The 19,279-nt window shown below is 27.8% G+C and overlaps 1 protein-coding gene across 4 annotated transcripts in view; it reads left to right on the top strand.

Moving 5' to 3' along the window:
• LOC107438758 (epidermal growth factor receptor) overlaps window positions 1–13,543 on the top strand; it is an 88,672-nt gene extending 75,129 nt beyond the window's left edge. For all 4 annotated transcript variants that reach the window (XM_087163533.1, XM_087163530.1, XM_087163532.1 and 1 more), the window contains exons 17-30: window positions 10–261; window positions 369–481; window positions 1,142–1,277; window positions 1,557–1,697; window positions 1,855–1,953; window positions 2,487–2,672; window positions 4,246–4,309; window positions 4,397–4,488; window positions 5,145–5,220; window positions 5,313–5,459; window positions 6,061–6,332; window positions 6,990–7,161; window positions 8,419–8,568; window positions 9,505–13,543. In XM_087163533.1, the coding sequence (XP_087019659.1) occupies window positions 10–261; window positions 369–481; window positions 1,142–1,277; window positions 1,557–1,697; window positions 1,855–1,953; window positions 2,487–2,672; window positions 4,246–4,309; window positions 4,397–4,488; window positions 5,145–5,220; window positions 5,313–5,459; window positions 6,061–6,332; window positions 6,990–7,161; window positions 8,419–8,568; window positions 9,505–9,743 (2,139 nt within the window). In that variant the 3' untranslated portion in view covers window positions 9,744–13,543. The remainder of the gene's footprint in view (window positions 1–9; window positions 262–368; window positions 482–1,141; window positions 1,278–1,556; window positions 1,698–1,854; window positions 1,954–2,486; window positions 2,673–4,245; window positions 4,310–4,396; window positions 4,489–5,144; window positions 5,221–5,312; window positions 5,460–6,060; window positions 6,333–6,989; window positions 7,162–8,418; window positions 8,569–9,504) is intronic.
• Window positions 13,544–19,279: the final 5,736 nt, after the last annotated feature.

Consider the following 19,279-nt stretch of genomic DNA (forward strand, 5'->3'; position numbering starts at 1 on the left):
TTATTTTAGGTTTGTCGACAATGCCACCATAGATGCAAAAACTGCACTGCATATGGAATTCACATTTCTACATGCGAATGTTTGAACTACCGTGTTGGGGAACAATGTGAAGACAGTTGTCCACGTGATCACTTTCCCGACAATATAAATTTTCATTGTGTCAAATGTGCGGAGGAATGCAGGGGGTGCTATGGCCCTTCAAGTACAGATTGTGAAGCTTGTAGAAACTACAGAGTACACTTATCATCTAATAGAACACTGGTGCGTATTTGATTTCAGATGATAATTTATTGTAACATTAAGTCTTTCTCACCTGTTACTGTTAATCATAAAGACTTAAGTAATTCTTAATTATATTATTTTTACAGTTCAATTGTACAGCCTCTTGTCCAGCAGATAAACCTTACAAAGTATTTGATGACAATATGGAGGATCCATACTGTTCTGATATCGATCCCATAGCCATTGCCTATAGTGGAATGTAAGTTGAACTTAGGAATGTTTTTTATTGTTCTTGAATGCATAAATAAATGTGTCAAGCATAAGAATTTATTTATAATTATTGCGATTTTTTAATCAAGATTAGGTTGAGTCTTATGGTTGAGTAATATAAATTATGGTTTTTTAAACTTTTTGTAATAATTAGAATAAAGTTTCTTCTCAACTACCTATAGTTCTGAAATTTTGTTGTTTGCAGCGAATATTCGAAAAAATATATATCACTTAAATCTTAAATATCACTTCTTTTTTTGTTTAACTGGAAATTTATGCTTTATTATTAAATCGTTAATTTTATTAGGTATGTACCTATTTAGAATTAAGTACTGAAAGCACCTTAAAATTATGTATAGCTAGTTTTCTAAATGTTTTTATAATACAATCAAAACTTCAGTGCATAGAAGATTCTATAAAGTTTCACATGGAATTTTTGTAAAAGTGTTCTTGTAAAATGAATGAATTACTTTTTTATTGATGTAGAAATACTGTTGCATAGTATTTTTTATTTAATGCACATTTCATAGTAATGCACATTATACACATTTCATAATAACTTTCTTATGTTACTTTGTGTAAATATATCGCTACAATACTTAATAATATTCCCTATTTCACGGAATCATAGATTTTTTAATATTTTTAGTGAGGAAGAGCATTGGCCAGCCATCTTAGGTGGAAGTATTAGCTTTGTTTTCTTGTTGATGGTCTTTGCAGCTGTCATTGGTTACCAATGGATGCAGAAAGTAAAATCAAAAGAGAATACTATCTTAATGACAATGGTAAGCAACATTATAAATTTAAATTGTTTTGAGTAAAAAAGTTTTTTTTGTCTTTAATAAAAGTGATCGTAACATTCATCCTTTCCTCATTAAATTTATTACTGGCTGTCATGCACTTAAACCAAGAAGGTAAAGTTGAGTACTTTTTGGGAAACCGAAATAACTAATAAAGATTTTTCTTTTCTTTTATTTAATTTTTTTTATTATGAACAATATATTAACTGATTCTTTAATATTTTGTAATTGCTCTTATTATATCAGTGTGTTATTTTTTAACAGCGCATGAGCGGATTTGAAGACAATGAACCACTGAAACCTACTAATGTGAAGCCAAACTTAGCTAAGCTTCGTATTGTGAAAGAAGCAGATCTAAGGAAAGGTGGAATACTCGGCTATGGCGCTTTTGGCACTGTTTACAAGGTAACTATATTCATTTGAAATACAGGAATGAAAAATAATAAAACCGACATTTTTTTCGAGGTTGAAAAGTCTTATTGTATGCCAACCAATTTTTGTTTCAGGATATAAAATTTTATTCAAATTAATATGAGTTCTTCATTCTTAAAATTTTTTTTAGGGTGTTTGGATACCTGAAGGTGAAAATGTCAAGATACCTGTAGCAATCAAAGTTCTACGTGATGGGACCTGTCCCAACAATAACAAAGAAATATTAGAGGTAAATATTGGCTGCTGAACAATGAGATATACATCATGCCTACAATATACACTTGATAAGTTTTCTTTAAATTCTATATTGCAGATTTGCGGCTGTTAATCAGAGTATAATTGTTTCAAATTAAATTCATTATAATTGAGCATAAATCACGCTGTTTCGTCTACAAATATACTTGGGCACATTAAGCCTAACATTACCGTGCATTAAATTTTGCAGTTTAATTTACAAGTGTGTAGTAAAATTATTTTTTATTATGTTCTTTAATAAAAATTTGAGTTATATAAATCCTCTGAATAATACAAATTAAATATAAAGCAGCATTTTTTACTAATATATAATTTTTTTCTTTTTTTAAACTTCTGCACCTCTAACAATATTATGAATGTTTTTTTAGGAGGCTTATTTTATGGATAGTGTGGATCATTCAAATTACAAAACAAAACTATATAACAAAATTTTTTATTAATTTATAATTTATTTATTTTCTATTTTTAAACTTCTGCATCCCTAACTATATTATGAATGTTTTTTAGGAGGCTTATTTTATGGCTAGTGTGGATCATCCCAATTTGTTAAAACTTTTGGCTGTCTGTATGGCTTCCCAGTTAATGCTTGTCACTCAATTGATGCCTTTAGGATGCCTACTGGATTATGTTCGTTCCAATAAAGACAAAATTGGTTCTAAGCCGCTTCTTAATTGGTGTGCTCAAATTGCTCGGGTAAGTTCAATTTTTATCAATAACTTCTTTTCAAGCTAGTGTTAGTTATTTCATTTAGTTATTTTTATTATCTAGCTTTTATTATAATTTTTCTGGGGAAAGTTTACTGACTTAATTTATTTTGTTTTTGGTTATCTTGGATATAGAGTATAGAAAGTGTTATTGAAACTAATTTACCACCCTCTTATTATCTACTCAAATGAAATTCTGTAAAATTTAAATCAGTATTATTGCTCTAAAAAATCTGACGTGTATGTTGCTTTAACACAATCCTAGAAGAAAATATCTGCAATTTTGTATGTGTGCATAGAAATAATATTTATTTTAAATATAGAAGTACAAATTAAAATGACAAATCAAGTTTTTTACCAGTATATTGTATTAGTTGTTTAAAATCACCATTCTGCATGTTCTAGTGTAAAAATATTACTATTGTGATTAAAATTATTTACAAATTAATAATAACTTGAAAAGAAGAAAATGTAGTTATTTATATTTTTTAATTGCTTCCCTTATTAATTCCTCTGAAAAAATTGTCATTTTTTTTATTATATTATTAAATTACAAAACTGGAACAAAACATATGTTGGACAACTTAATGCAGTACAGAACCCGTTATCCGGAAATCAGAAAACCGGAACAAAATTTTATAAATTTTCCCGCAATTTTAAATTATTTTTTTTCCTCTTAAGATTTTAGGATCTTTCTTTCTTTTTTGAAAGATGTTTACCTTACCATCATTTTGGAAATAATTATTAGTGTATTACTTCATCATTTTTTCTTCTTTTTAATTATTTATTATTTCCAAATATTTATTTTTTTTTAGTTGGGCTTAACAATAAAAGAACATCTTTTTGTAGAGATTCAGAAAACCGGAAAAATCAGTTATCCGGAATAGCGAAGGTCCCGATCGTTCCGGATAATTGGTTCTCTACTGTATATTGAAATAGAATATAACAAATCGTAGTGACTATTTTGCTAGGCCTGAGGTTTTTTGGGATAATAATTATTTGCAATACATATAAACACATCTGAAAACTTGAGATAATCAAAGAAGTATTCAATAAACTTGCCTTATTTTCAAAGCATACCAATTTTGCCAAGAGTTAAAATTTTTTTTTTTACTACAACATTAGAATATTGTTATAATGTCTCTATGAAATTGTTATTATTACTTTTGTAGTGTTATATGAAGTATGATAAATACCCGTATCTATTATTTTAAAATCATAGGATGTTTTAGCAATAATCATAAAGTGATTATTTTTATTAAATAATTTGATGCTATACATTTCCATGAGTAATAATCCTCCAGACCTTTAAGGATGAAGTATTACAACTTGCTCACAACTTGAAAAAAATAATACTTAAGCATAGATCTGGACTCTTGTGCTATTGAGCTCTACATTATACTTGATTCAAAATATCGAATGTATCAAAAAAGTTTAAATGATTAACACTATCTTAAATATTGTTGAATCTATATAAATTGATTGGTTATTAAATCAATATGAAGTGATATATTAAAATATTGCTATTTCTGTAATGAATTAGGTTTTATTTTTTCAAACAGGGTATGGCATTTTTGGAGGAAAGACGAATGGTTCATCGAGATTTAGCCCTTAGAAATGTTTTATGTAAGTTAGCCTTTTCATTTTAGATATGCTTTTGAGAGTTGTATTAACTTAGAATTGGTTTATTTATAATTTTTAAACTTTTTATAGTGCAAACTCCAGGGATTATCAAAATAACTGACTTTGGTCTAGCTAAATTTTTGGACATAAATGAAGAAGAATACAAGGCTGAAGGTGGCAAGGTAAGAATCTTCCAAAGAATATTAAATTTTTTAATTGCTTTGTTTTCAAATTTTTTAGTAATATTTTTACCTTATTTAACCCACAGAAATTCTGAAGCCCAACAAAACTGTTTTTAAAATGCAGATTTCAAACATTCTTTGTAATTTTTAACAACTTCTTTGAATAATATGTTAATAACTAGATAATTCTCTTAATTTTCTTTCATAAAGTAATTTTCATCTCTTGAAATATTTAAATTTTTTTTTTCAATTTGGTTAGAAGTGCTTTCTTCTCTACATCTTATAATTTTTATTAATGCATTTGTATTTGTTGAAATTATCATTATTTATTACATCAATTATTTTTTAATCTTTTTAAGATTCTAACTAGGTGCTTGAAAGTACCTAGTAATGAGTTTTTCTTTCATCCTTTTAAATTAATAGTTTCTTTAATTCAAATTTAAAAAAAAACCATTTTCTAACTGAATGATTCATCAAGACTATATTGAAAAACATATAAATATATTTTTCATAAATTTGCTATATGTTATGGGTGCAATTATATATTATTTTAATCACTATATAGTTCTCACATTATTAAAGATATTAGGTAATTTACTGTTAACTGTTTTCTAGAAGTTGCATTTTTTTATCTAATTGTATAATTATTATTCCAGATGCCTATTAAATGGTTGGCATTGGAATGCATACAACACAGAATCTTCACCCACAAGAGTGATGTTTGGGCATTTGGTAAGTTCTGGTATTTAAATATGCAGAATTATTGTGTTACAGTTTTTCTGAAAAGTGCGAATGTATTAATGACACATATGTTTTATCATTAGGTGTCACTGTGTGGGAGCTGTTGACATACGGTGGAAGACCCTATGAGAATATTCCTGCACGAGAAGTCCCCGATCTTTTAGAAAAGGGTGAAAGATTGCCACAACCTGCTATATGTACCATAGATGTTTACATGCTGATGATAAAATGTAAGCAATTATTTTAAGTAGTAATTATTATCAAAATTATTTAAAATAATTACTTTTTAAATATCAAGTTTGTGGGTTTCATTTTTATTGATAAATTCTATTAGTCTTTAGGAACATTAAAAAAATTAATTTCCTCATAGATTAAATTAAGTATATTTTTAAAGTAGTAATATAAGTTCTACAATGGCACTGACGTGTTATTTTGAAGGATTATCTCTGACAGTGACTTAAAAGCCACCCAGTTTCAAATTGATGGATACAGGATTGATTGAGAAGTTAAGCCAGCCAGTGTGCATTTATGACCATATTGTTACCTTCCTGTAGTTTGTTTCGAATTTAAAGACTTGATTCATATTTAATAACTGAAAAATTTTATATCTGATTGCTGTCACTGAAGAATATGAGATAAATATTATTTTAAATAACAAGTAAAATAGGACTCAAATTTAAACGTTATGTTTCTTAAGAGCCAAATCTTGTGGAATCACTGCTTTGGTATTTTATGAACTAAAATTTAAACAAAATATTTTTCTTTTAAAATTTGTTTAATTTACAAATTAAATTAAAAATTTTAATCATCAAATGCATTATTTTATTTCAGGTTGGATGTTGGATGCTGAATCTCGTCCTACATTCAAAGAGCTGGCCGATCAGTTTGCCAAGATGTCTCGAGATCCAGGTCGTTTTCTAGTCGTAAAAGGGGACAAGCTGTTACAACTGCCACCTTACTCTGGTTATGATATGAAGGAACTCATGACTGCCATTGGTATGACTCTTGATGCTCCTGGAGTTGTTATGGATGCTGAGCAATACTTGCATCCTAAAATAGATGATGAGCAAAAAGCAGAAACTGATTCTGTTACTAAAAATAAGGTAAGAAATAATGTCTGATAATAGAATAGTCTAATAATAGAAATAATAATCCTGGCTTTACTACTATAATATGCATGCACATATATAGTTATTTAAATCTTTCTCGGTTATAAAGAAAATTAAATAATTATTTAAAATAATTATTCTGTTTTTTTTAAGCATTAGTTATGTTCTGCATATTTTTTTTAAATTATTTTCTGTAATAATTTTTTAATAATTTTGCATGTGTTTAGCCTTTACAGGAGTTTCGAAATCTACTGAATTTTAACATCTCTTTCCTATTCCATATCTTTTAAAAGCTCAAATGTGTTTTACACTTATTCTACTTCCTTTTTGCTGTTATTTTTATGTAATTTTGTTTACTATTAAATAGTTTCTTATTCAAAGATATATTTATTTATTTATTTTTTTTTTTAAATATACCCAAGAAAACCAAATATATGTAGTGAAATATATTTCTGTGTTATTATTTTTACTAGGACTAACACAATTTTTATTTATAATAAAACTTTTGAAACTCTAAATTAAGAATCAATAAAAATAGTCGGAAGTTGTATAATGCCTGAATTTTAATACATTTTTGAAGATTTAAAATATTTAAGTATAATGGTTATCCTTGTCCTGCAATTTATGTTATTTTAACTTTCTTGCATGTAGCCACCATCAGAAAGCAGGAGCACGCCAACAACGCCACTCAGCTTGCAACCAGAACTGATGCCAATGCAGCAGCCTGGGAATCCAACTATGTGGTATAATGGTCAGGCACTGCCAGATCAACCTCCCCCAGTTCCTCGATACTGCCCCGATCCCTTACTAAATGGAGGCAAAAGTAAGTTATTTAGCTATATTGTATTTAATCAATAGTTGTTTTTTTCTTCCAATATGATGTGAATTGTGATATGCTAATTTTATCTTTGGATAGAGAGAATAATTAATTATGTTTCAAGTTGTTTGTATAGTTATTTAGAAATTTTTAATTGAATTTTAAAATTTTTTTGGGATAAATTGAGTTTTTAAAGAAAATAAAAGTTTTTAATCATAGCACTAAGTAATTTTTGAGAATCTAATGTTATCATACTGTATAACACTATTTATGGAGCATGAGTCAAGTACAAAAATGGACATATACTTTCAATTGTGCAAGCTAGAATCTTCTTCTGTGTCTAAAGACCAAATGACATTAGAAAAGTAAAAAAGGATAAACATGTGCAAAGTAGTTTAACCAATCAGAACAGAGGAACAAGTTTGAAGAAGATAGTTAAAAGAAGGGGGATATGAAACGTGTGTGGCGGTTTGGTGTGAACCCGGGGGGCAAAAGATAAAATTTGAATAGATTTCTACTCATAAAAGGGTGGGATGCTAGGAAGATCGAAATGATTAGACTTTTCCAATACATAGAGTGATTAACTGAAATCAAAAGTCTGGGACAGATCTAATTTAAAATCATTTTTTAAATTGATTCATAAAAATTTGTCGATATGTTATTTTAATACTGGATTTTTGGGTTAAGGAAATATTTCAAATTTTTCTATGATAGAAATATCCAATTTCAGTGAATTATTTAAGTATTATTTTAAGACATTATAAGTATAATCAGTTTGTTTGTACAGTACAGAACCCGTTATCCGGAAATCAGAAAACCGGAAAACCAAAAAACCGGAACGAAATTCGAGAAATTTTCCCGCCATTTTTTTTAAAAGATATTTTTTTTCCTCTTAAGATTTTAGGATTTTTCTTTCTTTTTTGAAGGATGTTTACCTTACCATCACTTTGGAAATAATCATTAGTGTATTACTTCATCGTTTTTTCCTCTTTTTAAGATTATTTCCATAATTTTGTTTTTTTTTTTAGTTGGGTTTAACAATAAAAAAAACTGCTTTTTGTAGTGATTCAGAAAACCGGAAAAATCAGTTATCCGGAATAGCGATGGTCCCGATCGTTCCGGATAATCGGTTCCCTACTGTACTAGTGTTGAAAGCATAACCTAATACCTATTGCCAGAAAAATGTCCTGTTCCTCTTTTTTTTAACTCGTTTTACAATAATTAGTTTATTTAATATTAAGTCTAGAATCACTTTCTTTTTAGATGATGTGTTTAAATTTGATCACGGGGAAAAGTACTTAAGTCAGCATCCGCCACTGCCAGTAGATGAGGAAGACTATTTAATGCCAGCTTCTTGTTCTAGAGGTCCGTCGGTTCGATATATGGACCTTATTGGTGATACACATTTACCAGGTTTGTTATCTTCCATTTTAGACTATTATTTTATCTTTCTGTAATGTTGTTTTTCTATTTTTCCCATTTTCTACCTGTGAAAGGAGATAGTTTAAGAGTAATTTTTTTCTCAAAGATTTATGATTCTCCTCGCAATGAGATTAAAGCTTGAAAAAAATTGGTAGTTTTCGGCAAAATAAAATGTAGTCTCTTTTTATATAAAATTAAATTTTATTTGTTGTAAATTATATAAAAGTTGTTATCCAGATTGCGTCGCGTTTTTGAAAAGTGCTTAAAGGTGCTTATTTTTGATTTATGTTTTTTAAAAGCCCTAATTTTAATTAATTTTCCTGATTTAATTTTCTGTCTTTTAAAACAAGATTTTTTCTCTCTCGGATCTATTGTTGTTCTAAATTACCAAAAAATGCATGATTTTCACAAATTTTTCTACTTATCAGAAACTAGTTATTTTATCGAGATTATGTAAAGTTTTTGAAAATGTTTTTTAATTTTATTGATTCTATGTTTATTAATTAAAAACTTTAAACGATAAAAAAAATTTAATTTTTATTACTGCACAGATCCTAATTAGGATTTTTTTTAGAAAGTGATTAAAAATATTTTTTGAGTGCTTAAAAAGTACATAAAAGGTGCTTATTTATTGTTGAAAAATCTGGCTACTCACCTTGTCATCTTATTTTAAATATATATAATATTTTCGGAACCGTTTTTGTCATGAATTCTTTTGTTTTCGGTCTAAATAAATTCCTGTAAAAATAATCCTAGAGCAGGCACTAAATATAACATAACCATTTTTTAATAATGTGTTTTAAAAATTAATGACATCATTTTACGGGTCTTAATAATATTGTGATATATTTTTTAAATTATGTACCCATAATTAAGCATTTTTTTAATAATATGACACAATTATAACAGTCTATTTTCCTTTTCTAGAAACAGTGGATGTTAGACCCTTAAGTTATTATCACTATATTCCTGACTTCATTCCTGTTCGTCGTCATGCAATGGACAATTTAGAATATCACATGATGAACGACAGTAGTGCCAACAATAATCAACCCATGCCTCCCTTTCAAAGACTATCAAATGGGGAGGAGGACTCTGAATATATGAGTAACGGGAAACGAGAACTTATATCCTCTAATCATCATCGAAACGAAACAACGGTTTAGTGCAGCATTATAAACCCATTTGTATATACACCCCATTGTTACACTGAAAAAGTTGATCCATTGAAGCACAACACTGTTTGTATATATATATATATATCTCGTTTGCTGCAGCTCATCGAATTAAATTGACTCATTAAAATTTCATCTGTTCATGTCGCTAAAATTTGCTCAAGCCATGGTGGTAGACCATTTTAATTCATTTGAAAAAGATGCTATTCATTTGTTGGAAGTACTTTAAAAAAATCAATCTCGGATTGAATACGAATGTTGTGCCTTTGTGACATGTTTAGTCACATTATAAAAAGAGATGTTTTATGGGATCAAAAACTTTTAGAAACTGCTTTTGGTTTTTTGTTAATAAAAAAAATGACTTATTTTTGTACATATTTACATCAAAATTGTTATGAACTGGTGCTCTTGCATTCCAATAAAAGAAACTTTTTACATCTGGTTGGGATAAAAATTGCCAAATATGTGCCTTATAAATTATGAAGACGGTGTTTTCTCATGCCCAAGAATTCTTTGATTTGTAAAGAGCAAGCATTCAAAAAGAAATATGTGATTTTTGTTATTGTGTTGTTTTCAAGTATTTTTTTCTTACTGTTTCTCAGTTCTGATGACTTTTAAATACTTTGTTTTGTGTTCATTAATGTTGTTCTATTATTGACTCTGAGGTTTTTTTTTTAAATCCCTCAAACACCCTTTTGATTGCAGCTAGGAGATACATCATGTTTTTCGCATGTTTTGGTATTAAGACCTCAAGTGCATTTAGATTTTTTTTTCTTTTTTCTGAGGACCTTGTTCCAATTTTTTTATTTTCATTGCCACATTTTTATAATAATTTCATTTTTTTTGTTGTTAGTTTAAAGTTAATTTCATACCTGCTGTTTTCATTTGTTGATTTATTTATTATGATTATTATTTTTTTCAACTTCAAAATATAGTTTTTTTAATTTTTTTTTCATTGTTTAAAATTGCCATTTATCAAGGAATAATGTACATTAAGCTAAATATTAGTTTACATATTCTGTCTTTAAAAACACATTGAAAAAACAATTTTAAGAGGACGATATACTGCGGAAAGAACTGTAAAAAATTCTGCTTCATAATTTATTTTTCTTATTTTTTTTTTTTTTTTTAAATTTTAGAGAAAGATTTGAAAGTGAGTTCAGGTGAACAAAGAAAATGTTTTCAAAATATCCAGCTGCAATTTCAGGAAATTAAATTCAACAAATTGTTGCAGAATTGCTCCTCCACTGCATAATCTTATGTTATCCTGTTTTAATTTTTTTAAAAATATTTTGAAGGAAAAAAAATAATTTCATTATTTGAAACTTCATGGCAACATCACTTTTTCTGTACATTAAATTATAAATTACTTATATAAATAAGCGGAAATTTACCATTAAAGATTTCTCTCGCTATATGGCGTCCTCTTAAGTTACTGCTTGATCATTATTTTTTAATACATGAACTAGTAAATTATTTACTTTTAGTTGATAGAACAGGTACTCTTCTAGGAAATTGCTTCATAATTTTTATTGACAAATATGTTTTTTCAAGTAAATGAATTCTTATGGAGTTTACCCATTTCTACGTAATTACTAAAAAATATGTGGAAAATAAAAAGAATTTTTGGTGTATTATTACCATATTTGAACCATTGTTAATTTATTGTTATATAAATGGTAAAATTTGTGAACAAAAAAAAAAAAAAATTCCAAAAATTATTGCTACGGTTGTTTAGTTTAGTACATTCTGATAAGACTTAAGAATGAAAGCATTCAAGTATATTATTTCTTTGCCAGTAAATCTGGTTCAGAAAAATATATTAGACCCCTTTTTTTTCCGAATGATATTATTTGATGGTGGCAGTTTAAGAAATTGTAGTTAAATTTGTTACAAGATAATTTCTTGTTATATTTGAATTCAGAGAGGAAAAAAAACACATAAGCATTTAATTACTAATTTTCCCTATTGGAAAATAGCAGGTATGCAATTATCACATTCATTTGTAGATTTAAAACATTTTAAGGTCTTTCTGCTATGTGATTTTGTGCACTAGTTACGTTCCACTTTTCTCTTAAGCAGAAAGATATTGTTAAAGTAATAGAACAGCTAAAGATTGTGCTATAGATTAGCTACAGATTTAGTGCCATATGGCTGTGTTACATGTGAGTTGTTTTCATTTTGTTTTAGTTTTGGTTAATGTTTGACTTTTATTACAGCAAATTGTTCTGTTATTCAAATATTTTGGCAATATTCCATCATTATCCCATTCAAATAATGCATGAAATTTGGTGTAATTAATATGATTATTTCAGTTTTAAAGTTTAAGTATTCAGTCTGTAAAGTTTAAATTTTTTTTTATATACAATTTAGTTTATCTTGTGAGTCATTTGCATTTATTTATATTTTTTATTTTATAAAACAGTGTAACATTTTATCAAATTATACCAAAGTTATGATAGTTAAAATTTTTTAATTATTTTCGGTATTGTCAATTTTTACAAATTTTGATAATATTTTCCATATGAAATATTGGAATAAGCCAGTGTATTTTAATATACTTATTCAATAATTTTGAACATATTTTTTCTTAAACATTATTTTTTAAGCATATTAGTATCTTATGCTTTCAATGCCACAATCTATATTGTTTTTAAACTTGATGATTTTAATGGGAACACTATTTTTACTTGTTTTCTTTACACTTGCGTCTGTTTATATTTTATACAATGTTTTATAAACTAATTTTCAATTTTGACTATGATGTTTTTTAAAACTAATATATATTTACAATTGTAACGCATAACTTTTATTTGGCTATTTAAGTAAAAGAAGAAAAAAATTCAACTTTGTAAAAAATATCAAAAAAGTTTTAGTGATTTTATGTTTTTAAATTTAACAATGTTTTTAAATATCATGCTGTATGTTCAATTTAGATAATTTTGTTTAATTTTTTAATTGTAAGAAGGATTTTGTATTATTCCATTATAAATGAAAAACAACCCGTTTAATCAGGGATGCTGAGGCATGGGAGCCCGTTTTTGGGGTAGGAAGTTTCTAATTTACACTTTCTTATTCTTCCATAAATGCAAAACTAAAAACTTTTTTTGCTTTTTGATATTTAAATATTAGTGATTATATATTATATTTGAGAACATTTGGGGTAGTTGTCTAATTAGTGTTTTTTCACTATCTTTTTTCATATTTTTTTTTTATCTCTTCAAATGTTAAATGATAAAACTCTATTTAGTGTGGGAATTTGTGGGCAGCTTAAATAAACAATTTTTTTCTATCTTTAAATTTATTTTTATCGTTTCTCACATAATAAAAGAAGTACAAATATTTTTTTTTAATTTCAATATACAAGCCATTATCATGGAGTGAGGTACATTTTGGTAAATAATACTAAACCGTTATAATTGGTCAAAAATAAGCTCAGCCTCAAAATTTTTCTTGATGGGCGCCCATGCTCGCAGATAATCGTGGCTCTTCTGTATTGCCTTTTTAAGAGCTAAAATTATTTTCTTCTTCCGATAGAAAATATGAATAAATAAAAACGAATAAGGGAATAATTGTTATTTTAAACAAGTTTTAAAATTTGATTTTGCCTTAAATAATTTTGCCATTTACATTATTCTTTTCCACTTGGCCTTTTTTTGCCTCTGGCGTTCTTGCATTTAATGTTTCGTTTAAATCAGATTCATATATGTTAAAAAACTGTTGCTGTAATTTTCATATTTGTTGGATTTTGCCATTTATTTTTTTTATATAAAATTTCTTTCTTTTTTTTTTTTAATGTAAAATTAATGTTAAATTCATTTTATCCCTTGTGGCAATCTTGATTTTAATTGTGATATATTTTTACAATCAGTTTGTTTGTGATTTTTTTTTCTATTACGAAATTTTATCCTTTCTTGAAAAGAGTTAATTTTTTTTTTGAAAAAAAAAAGGAAAAAATGTTTTTGTTAAATTCACCCTTATCCATAAAAATCAGCATTTTGTTTCGATCGCATGTTATTAATATTTTAATGGAAATATTAGATTTTTACTACTGCACTTGTTTTATGCCATTTTGTAATAATATTTTGTATATTTTGTACATTCCTTTTTATAGATGAAAATTTATTATTATTATTTTTTTTTAAACTACAAAGTGATCTATTTTAATAGGATTATTTGAATTAATTCTTAGAATGACTTTTTAAATTTTAAATGTAAAAATGTACAAAAATCATTATTTTTGGAAACATTGTTTAGATGCAGTATTAATGTTGCAATAAACACTTTTTGTAAAAAAGAATATGAATCATTATTGCCTTTGTTTAATTAGTATCCTTTAATGTTGCTTTTTACCATAAACACAGTATTTATTGTGGCAGCAATTACAATAGATATGCCAACAACACTGAGAAGTCTTTCATGAAAGGCTAATAACTAAATCAGATTGGGGGAGAAATATTAGTGTAAAGGTAGTTAATTTTTTTTATGACTTCTTGCAACTTACTTCTCATTTTAGTTAATTTTCTTGCAGCTCTGCAAAATTGGTGATTTAACGATTTATATGGCAATTTTTTTCTAGTAATGGTATGTTAAAATATTTTTGGAATTTAGATTGTTATATAAAAAGAAATTTATCTTATTACCTAAAATTAATTTGTTTAAAAAAAAAGAAATTTTTTTTTTGTGGGAAAATGGGTGGGATTTTAAAAATTTTACCTATTGTACTTTTGCCATGAACTTTGATGCTTATAAATGATCAAATTTATAAATTCTGCTTTTAAGACGCCAAAATGAGCAGTTTGTTGCAGTTATTTATGGCTGATGGTTATGTTGTGTCTATCTTTATCCAGTATTCTTAAGCCCTTTCCGGAATGGGGAGATTTCCGTATCATGATCTGTGTGCAGAATAATCGCCAAGTTTTGGAAACTACCGGGCAGTGGCCCGCGAAAAACTAAAAAAGACATCACAGAAAGGGACCAACTCGTAGCCACCCCCGGGCAAACATCTATATGTTTTTTTTTTTTTAATAATTTGCACTTTTAAAATCTATTTGGCACCTTGGCGATTGTAGTTGGCGCGACAGATCACGACGCGGAAATATCTCCTCCGGAACAATGAATATTGATTGGAAATTTTAGTCAGACATCACTTTAGCAAGTAAGTCCTTAGTCCAAGGAGTAAAGCCCTGGATACTTAGATAAAGTATCTACATGCCATCTTGGTGACAGCAACTCTCTTGTGACCACAACTTTCAATGTAGAAATACTGAGTTTCTGTTCTTAAACGCGGCTTTTATTGAATATTTTATTAAATAATTTCATATTCTTGAAGATAACTATAAATATCTACTATTTTATCTTTTAATTCTTTTTTTTTTCTTTCTGAAATCATATATTTTGTTTTTATTCCATTCAGGGAAAATAATGCCTTATCTATAAGTTAACTTTCTCATTTTGTCTTTCTTAATATGCTATAATTTTTTTCTTTTCAAACTCTGGGAAATTTTTTGTAGTCTGTTTTCTATGAAGTTTAAAGGGTTAAATACAGTTAGATATAATTAAAATAATATCAGTGTTTTTTTTTAAATTTTTATACTTTAAAATTAAAGCATGTAATAAAGAAATCAATAAATAGAAAATGGGAGCTTTGTCACATTTAATAACAAAATAGATGAGTTCTGATTTTTTATAAATGTAATGAATTTTTTTAAATATTTAAGTTTTTGCCCGTTTGAAGTTGATACAGTTCTTTAAAGAAAGGTCATATATTTCAGACACTCAAAATGAACATAGCACTAAATTTCAGATACTCAAAATGTGATTTATTTTTCTTTCTATGAATAGACTAGTTACTTTGCTACACTGGCTGTAACTTTCATTAAAATGGTTACCCTTCCCGAAATTGCTTCTCACAAATATCCTAATCATAACTTGTTTCATTGTTTATTGACATTATTTTCTTTTTTTTATTTTTTAAATTGTAGATTTTGAGCTTAACTTTACCAGCTTATTTCACTAATGTCTTAATTAAGCTCCTCAATTCAGAGCTGTAAGTTTGGCGGGGAAAAAGATAAAACTGATGTTAAAACCACATCTTTTTTTTTTTTTTTTTTGGAGGAGGAGGAGTAAAATATCTGTAACTATTAAGATTTGTAAGTAGTTATAAAACATAAATCTGCTTAAAAAATATTTCACACTTAAAATGCAGAAATATGATTTTTTACTCTGGTTTATTATAAACTCTGTACCACTATTCCCATTTACCCGGGAATAAAACAGTCTTACGTAAAAACTGTTAATAAATCTATGGATAATGAAGTATGATGAGCCATAAAATAAAACAGAATTCTTGTTTTGAATAGATTTTATTTAAAATATTAATACAGAAGCATGATATATATATATATATATTTTCATATATTTCTTTAAACATTTTAAGAAGAATAGAGCATCTAGAGAAATGCTATAAGATTTGAATATAATTAGCTCAAGAATGATATTATTTTAAATTTATTTCATTAAGAATTTGAATGACAATTTATTGGTAAGAAATCCAACAGAAAAACCGCTTAGTTTCGTCAAAGCGCAGTGAAGAAAATGCTGTATTTTTCATTTCAGAATCGAATGTTTTAGAGTAAAGTGTTAAAAACCTTTAATAACCAAAAGATTCTTTATTGGTTTCGAAATTTCATTTTGCTAACTTCAAGGATTGGACAAAATAATGTGAACAATGATGTACCTAATCTGTGGAAACAGCTTTTCTTTCAAGTGCAAATGTTTTGAAAAATTGTACGTAGCTTAAAACTATTAGCACATTTTTAAAGATTATGATTTTAAAAAGTGCTTAAAGGTGCTTATTTTTGACTTACGTTTTTAAAAGCCCTTAAAGGTGCTTTTTTTATTCAGGGTTTGTAAAAAGTGCTTCATTTTCTATCTTTTAAAATGAGATTTTTTCTTTGCCGTGTCGATTCTCGTTCTAAATTAGAAAAAAAATGCATGATTTTTCATAGTTTTCTCCGCAATATTTATCAGAAACTAGCTATTTTATCATAATTATGTAAAGTTTATGAAAATGTTTTTGAATTTTCTTGATTTTTATGTTTATAAATTAAGAACTTTAAACGATAGACAATTATAATTTTTATTACTGCACAGATCTTAATTATGAGTTTTTTTTCTTTTCTGGAACGTGATTAAAAATATTTTTTGAGTGCTTAAAAAGTACTTAAAAGGTGCTTATTTTTTGTTGAAAAATCTGGTTGCGCACCCTGCCTTGGAACATTAATTAACGAAAATAATAAGATAATTGTAGAAATCGATAATCGCATTATGATGGCAAGCAGAAGTTTTTATGGATTAAAAATAATAATTAAATCGAAACTCCTCCAACGAGCAACAAAGACCAGTATTTATAAAAGCATAATTTGTCCTGAATGGCTGCGAGTGTTGGACACTTACAAAGGCAGCAGAAGCTGTTCTATGAAAGAAAAGTTTATGGCCCCACGAATGACAACACATAACGAATACTTTACAACACTGAATACTTTACTACATCAAATCTAAAGAGTCCAACATCGTCCATCGTTATAAGAAGGCTTAGACACTTGCAAAGATTAGAAGACCCCAATACTGCAAGGAAGCTGACTTTAAGCAAACCCTCTTGCACTAAAAAAAGAGGTCAGCAGCCATCAGGTTGCTGGACAATTCAGGAAAAAATCTTGGCGTGATAGATGCCAGAAATCGTTACTGTTGGAGGGTCGGCGATAGTGAAAGCTGACTGGGAAGGCCTTGGCCTGTTCTAGTTTGTAGTATCGAAGAAGAAGAAAGGTATCCAACGTAGTAACATTAAACATTGTCCCCAAACCATTTGTAGCAATACTTATTCCAAAGAAACAATTTCCATAGAGTAAGAGTGCTTTGTTCACATTATTTTGTCCAGCTCTACTAGTTTAAGTAACAATTTTAAAAACTACAAATTTATTCTTTATATGTGATGCATATGTTTCATCGAAATACATCACTGGTTTGTTGACATAGATTTTTCCGACAGCTAATTCAAAGAAAAAACATTTTGCAAATAACTCGCAGAAAATTTTGAAATTTTGGAAAATTTAAGGTAATTGCTAAAGATTCATAACGTTCCCAATCTATATTAATGATATTATTTATGAAGCTTCAAGATATTTTTCAAAAAGATTCCTGATATTTCTCAGAAGTGGTTCATTTTATTTTCTAAGCTTGGTCCACGAGTCTTTTTTAAAATGAATATGCTGATGCTAAGTGGTCCATTTTTGTTTGGTCCAGAGAAAAAATAATTAGATGTAGTGTCCGACTTACCGAAACTCCTCATTTAAACACATAAATAAACATTTTATTTCATAGGATAATTTTTTAATAACTTAAATACACTAGTTGAAATTATTTATATTTGCTTAATTTTGATATCATAAATATAAATAAATGTCAGAAAATTTTGGTGAAATTTATTTCTTGCAAATGATAAAAAGATATTAGATCAGTAATGAATCAGAAACATGCCGTATTTATAATGCAGTAATGAAACAGAGAAAATCTTGAACATGATGAATGATAATCATGCTTCCCATTTTTAAAACAATATTCTTAAAACTAATATTCATCATTAATTAAAATATCCTAATTTATATTTTTAATTTAGCGTAAAATTTCATGAATATTGGGTGTCCCATGACTAGTTGGTTGACCTGCGGGGTAACTAGTCACTATGGATGGTTGACTAAATGTAAACTATAACAAGCTTTCGAAAACCGGAAGAAATTCAGAAAACGTCCCGTGTATCCCTCCGCTTATGTTATACTAACGAGGCGATGCGTGAACAGGTATGATATTCTAGGAAGTTTCATTATTGTGATTTGTGTTTTACTTTACATCAATTTTACCATATCATGATAGTTCTCTAATTTATGCATTAAAACAGGCTGAGCCTAGAAAAAAAATTTAAGAAAATTAATAACATAGCATAAATAAAATGTAAGGTTTGCATGTTTTGATTGTTATCCCTTATTTGACTATATTTGTGTAAAATATCGCCGTTTGTTATTTTTTGGATAGCATCATAGCATTCTTGCGGAGTCTTGTCCAAGGCCAAGGGATCATGGAGATTAAAGCTCCACAATTTTGAGACCAATGGAATGATTGTGACCATGTGGTCAGTGCACAAGTCGCTTTAACTTCCCAGACACGCTGGAATCCATCGATCTGAAGCTCGGTGAGTTTCATGCCACCACTGGGGATCGAACCCCAGTTCTTCCAGATGACAGTTAAATGCCTTATCCACTGAGCCATTGCCATGATAATATTGAATGGAAATTTTTTTTCAATCTTAAGCGTAAAAATCGATTGGAGGTAGAAGTCTTACGACGAATTTTAACCCTTTAGCGCCTCTGTGCTTAGTTTTACACGGTCAATATCTGCGGTTATAAATTGATTTTAGCACTTCACTCTAAAACATATACAAACAAAATAGGAATTTAACTTTCGTGCTGTAC

This window comes from Parasteatoda tepidariorum, chromosome 5 (assembly GCF_982258835.1).
Source record: "Parasteatoda tepidariorum strain Cologne lab strain chromosome 5, Ptep-v5.0, whole genome shotgun sequence".
In the NCBI taxonomy this organism is placed as follows: Eukaryota; Metazoa; Arthropoda; class Arachnida; order Araneae; family Theridiidae; genus Parasteatoda; species Parasteatoda tepidariorum.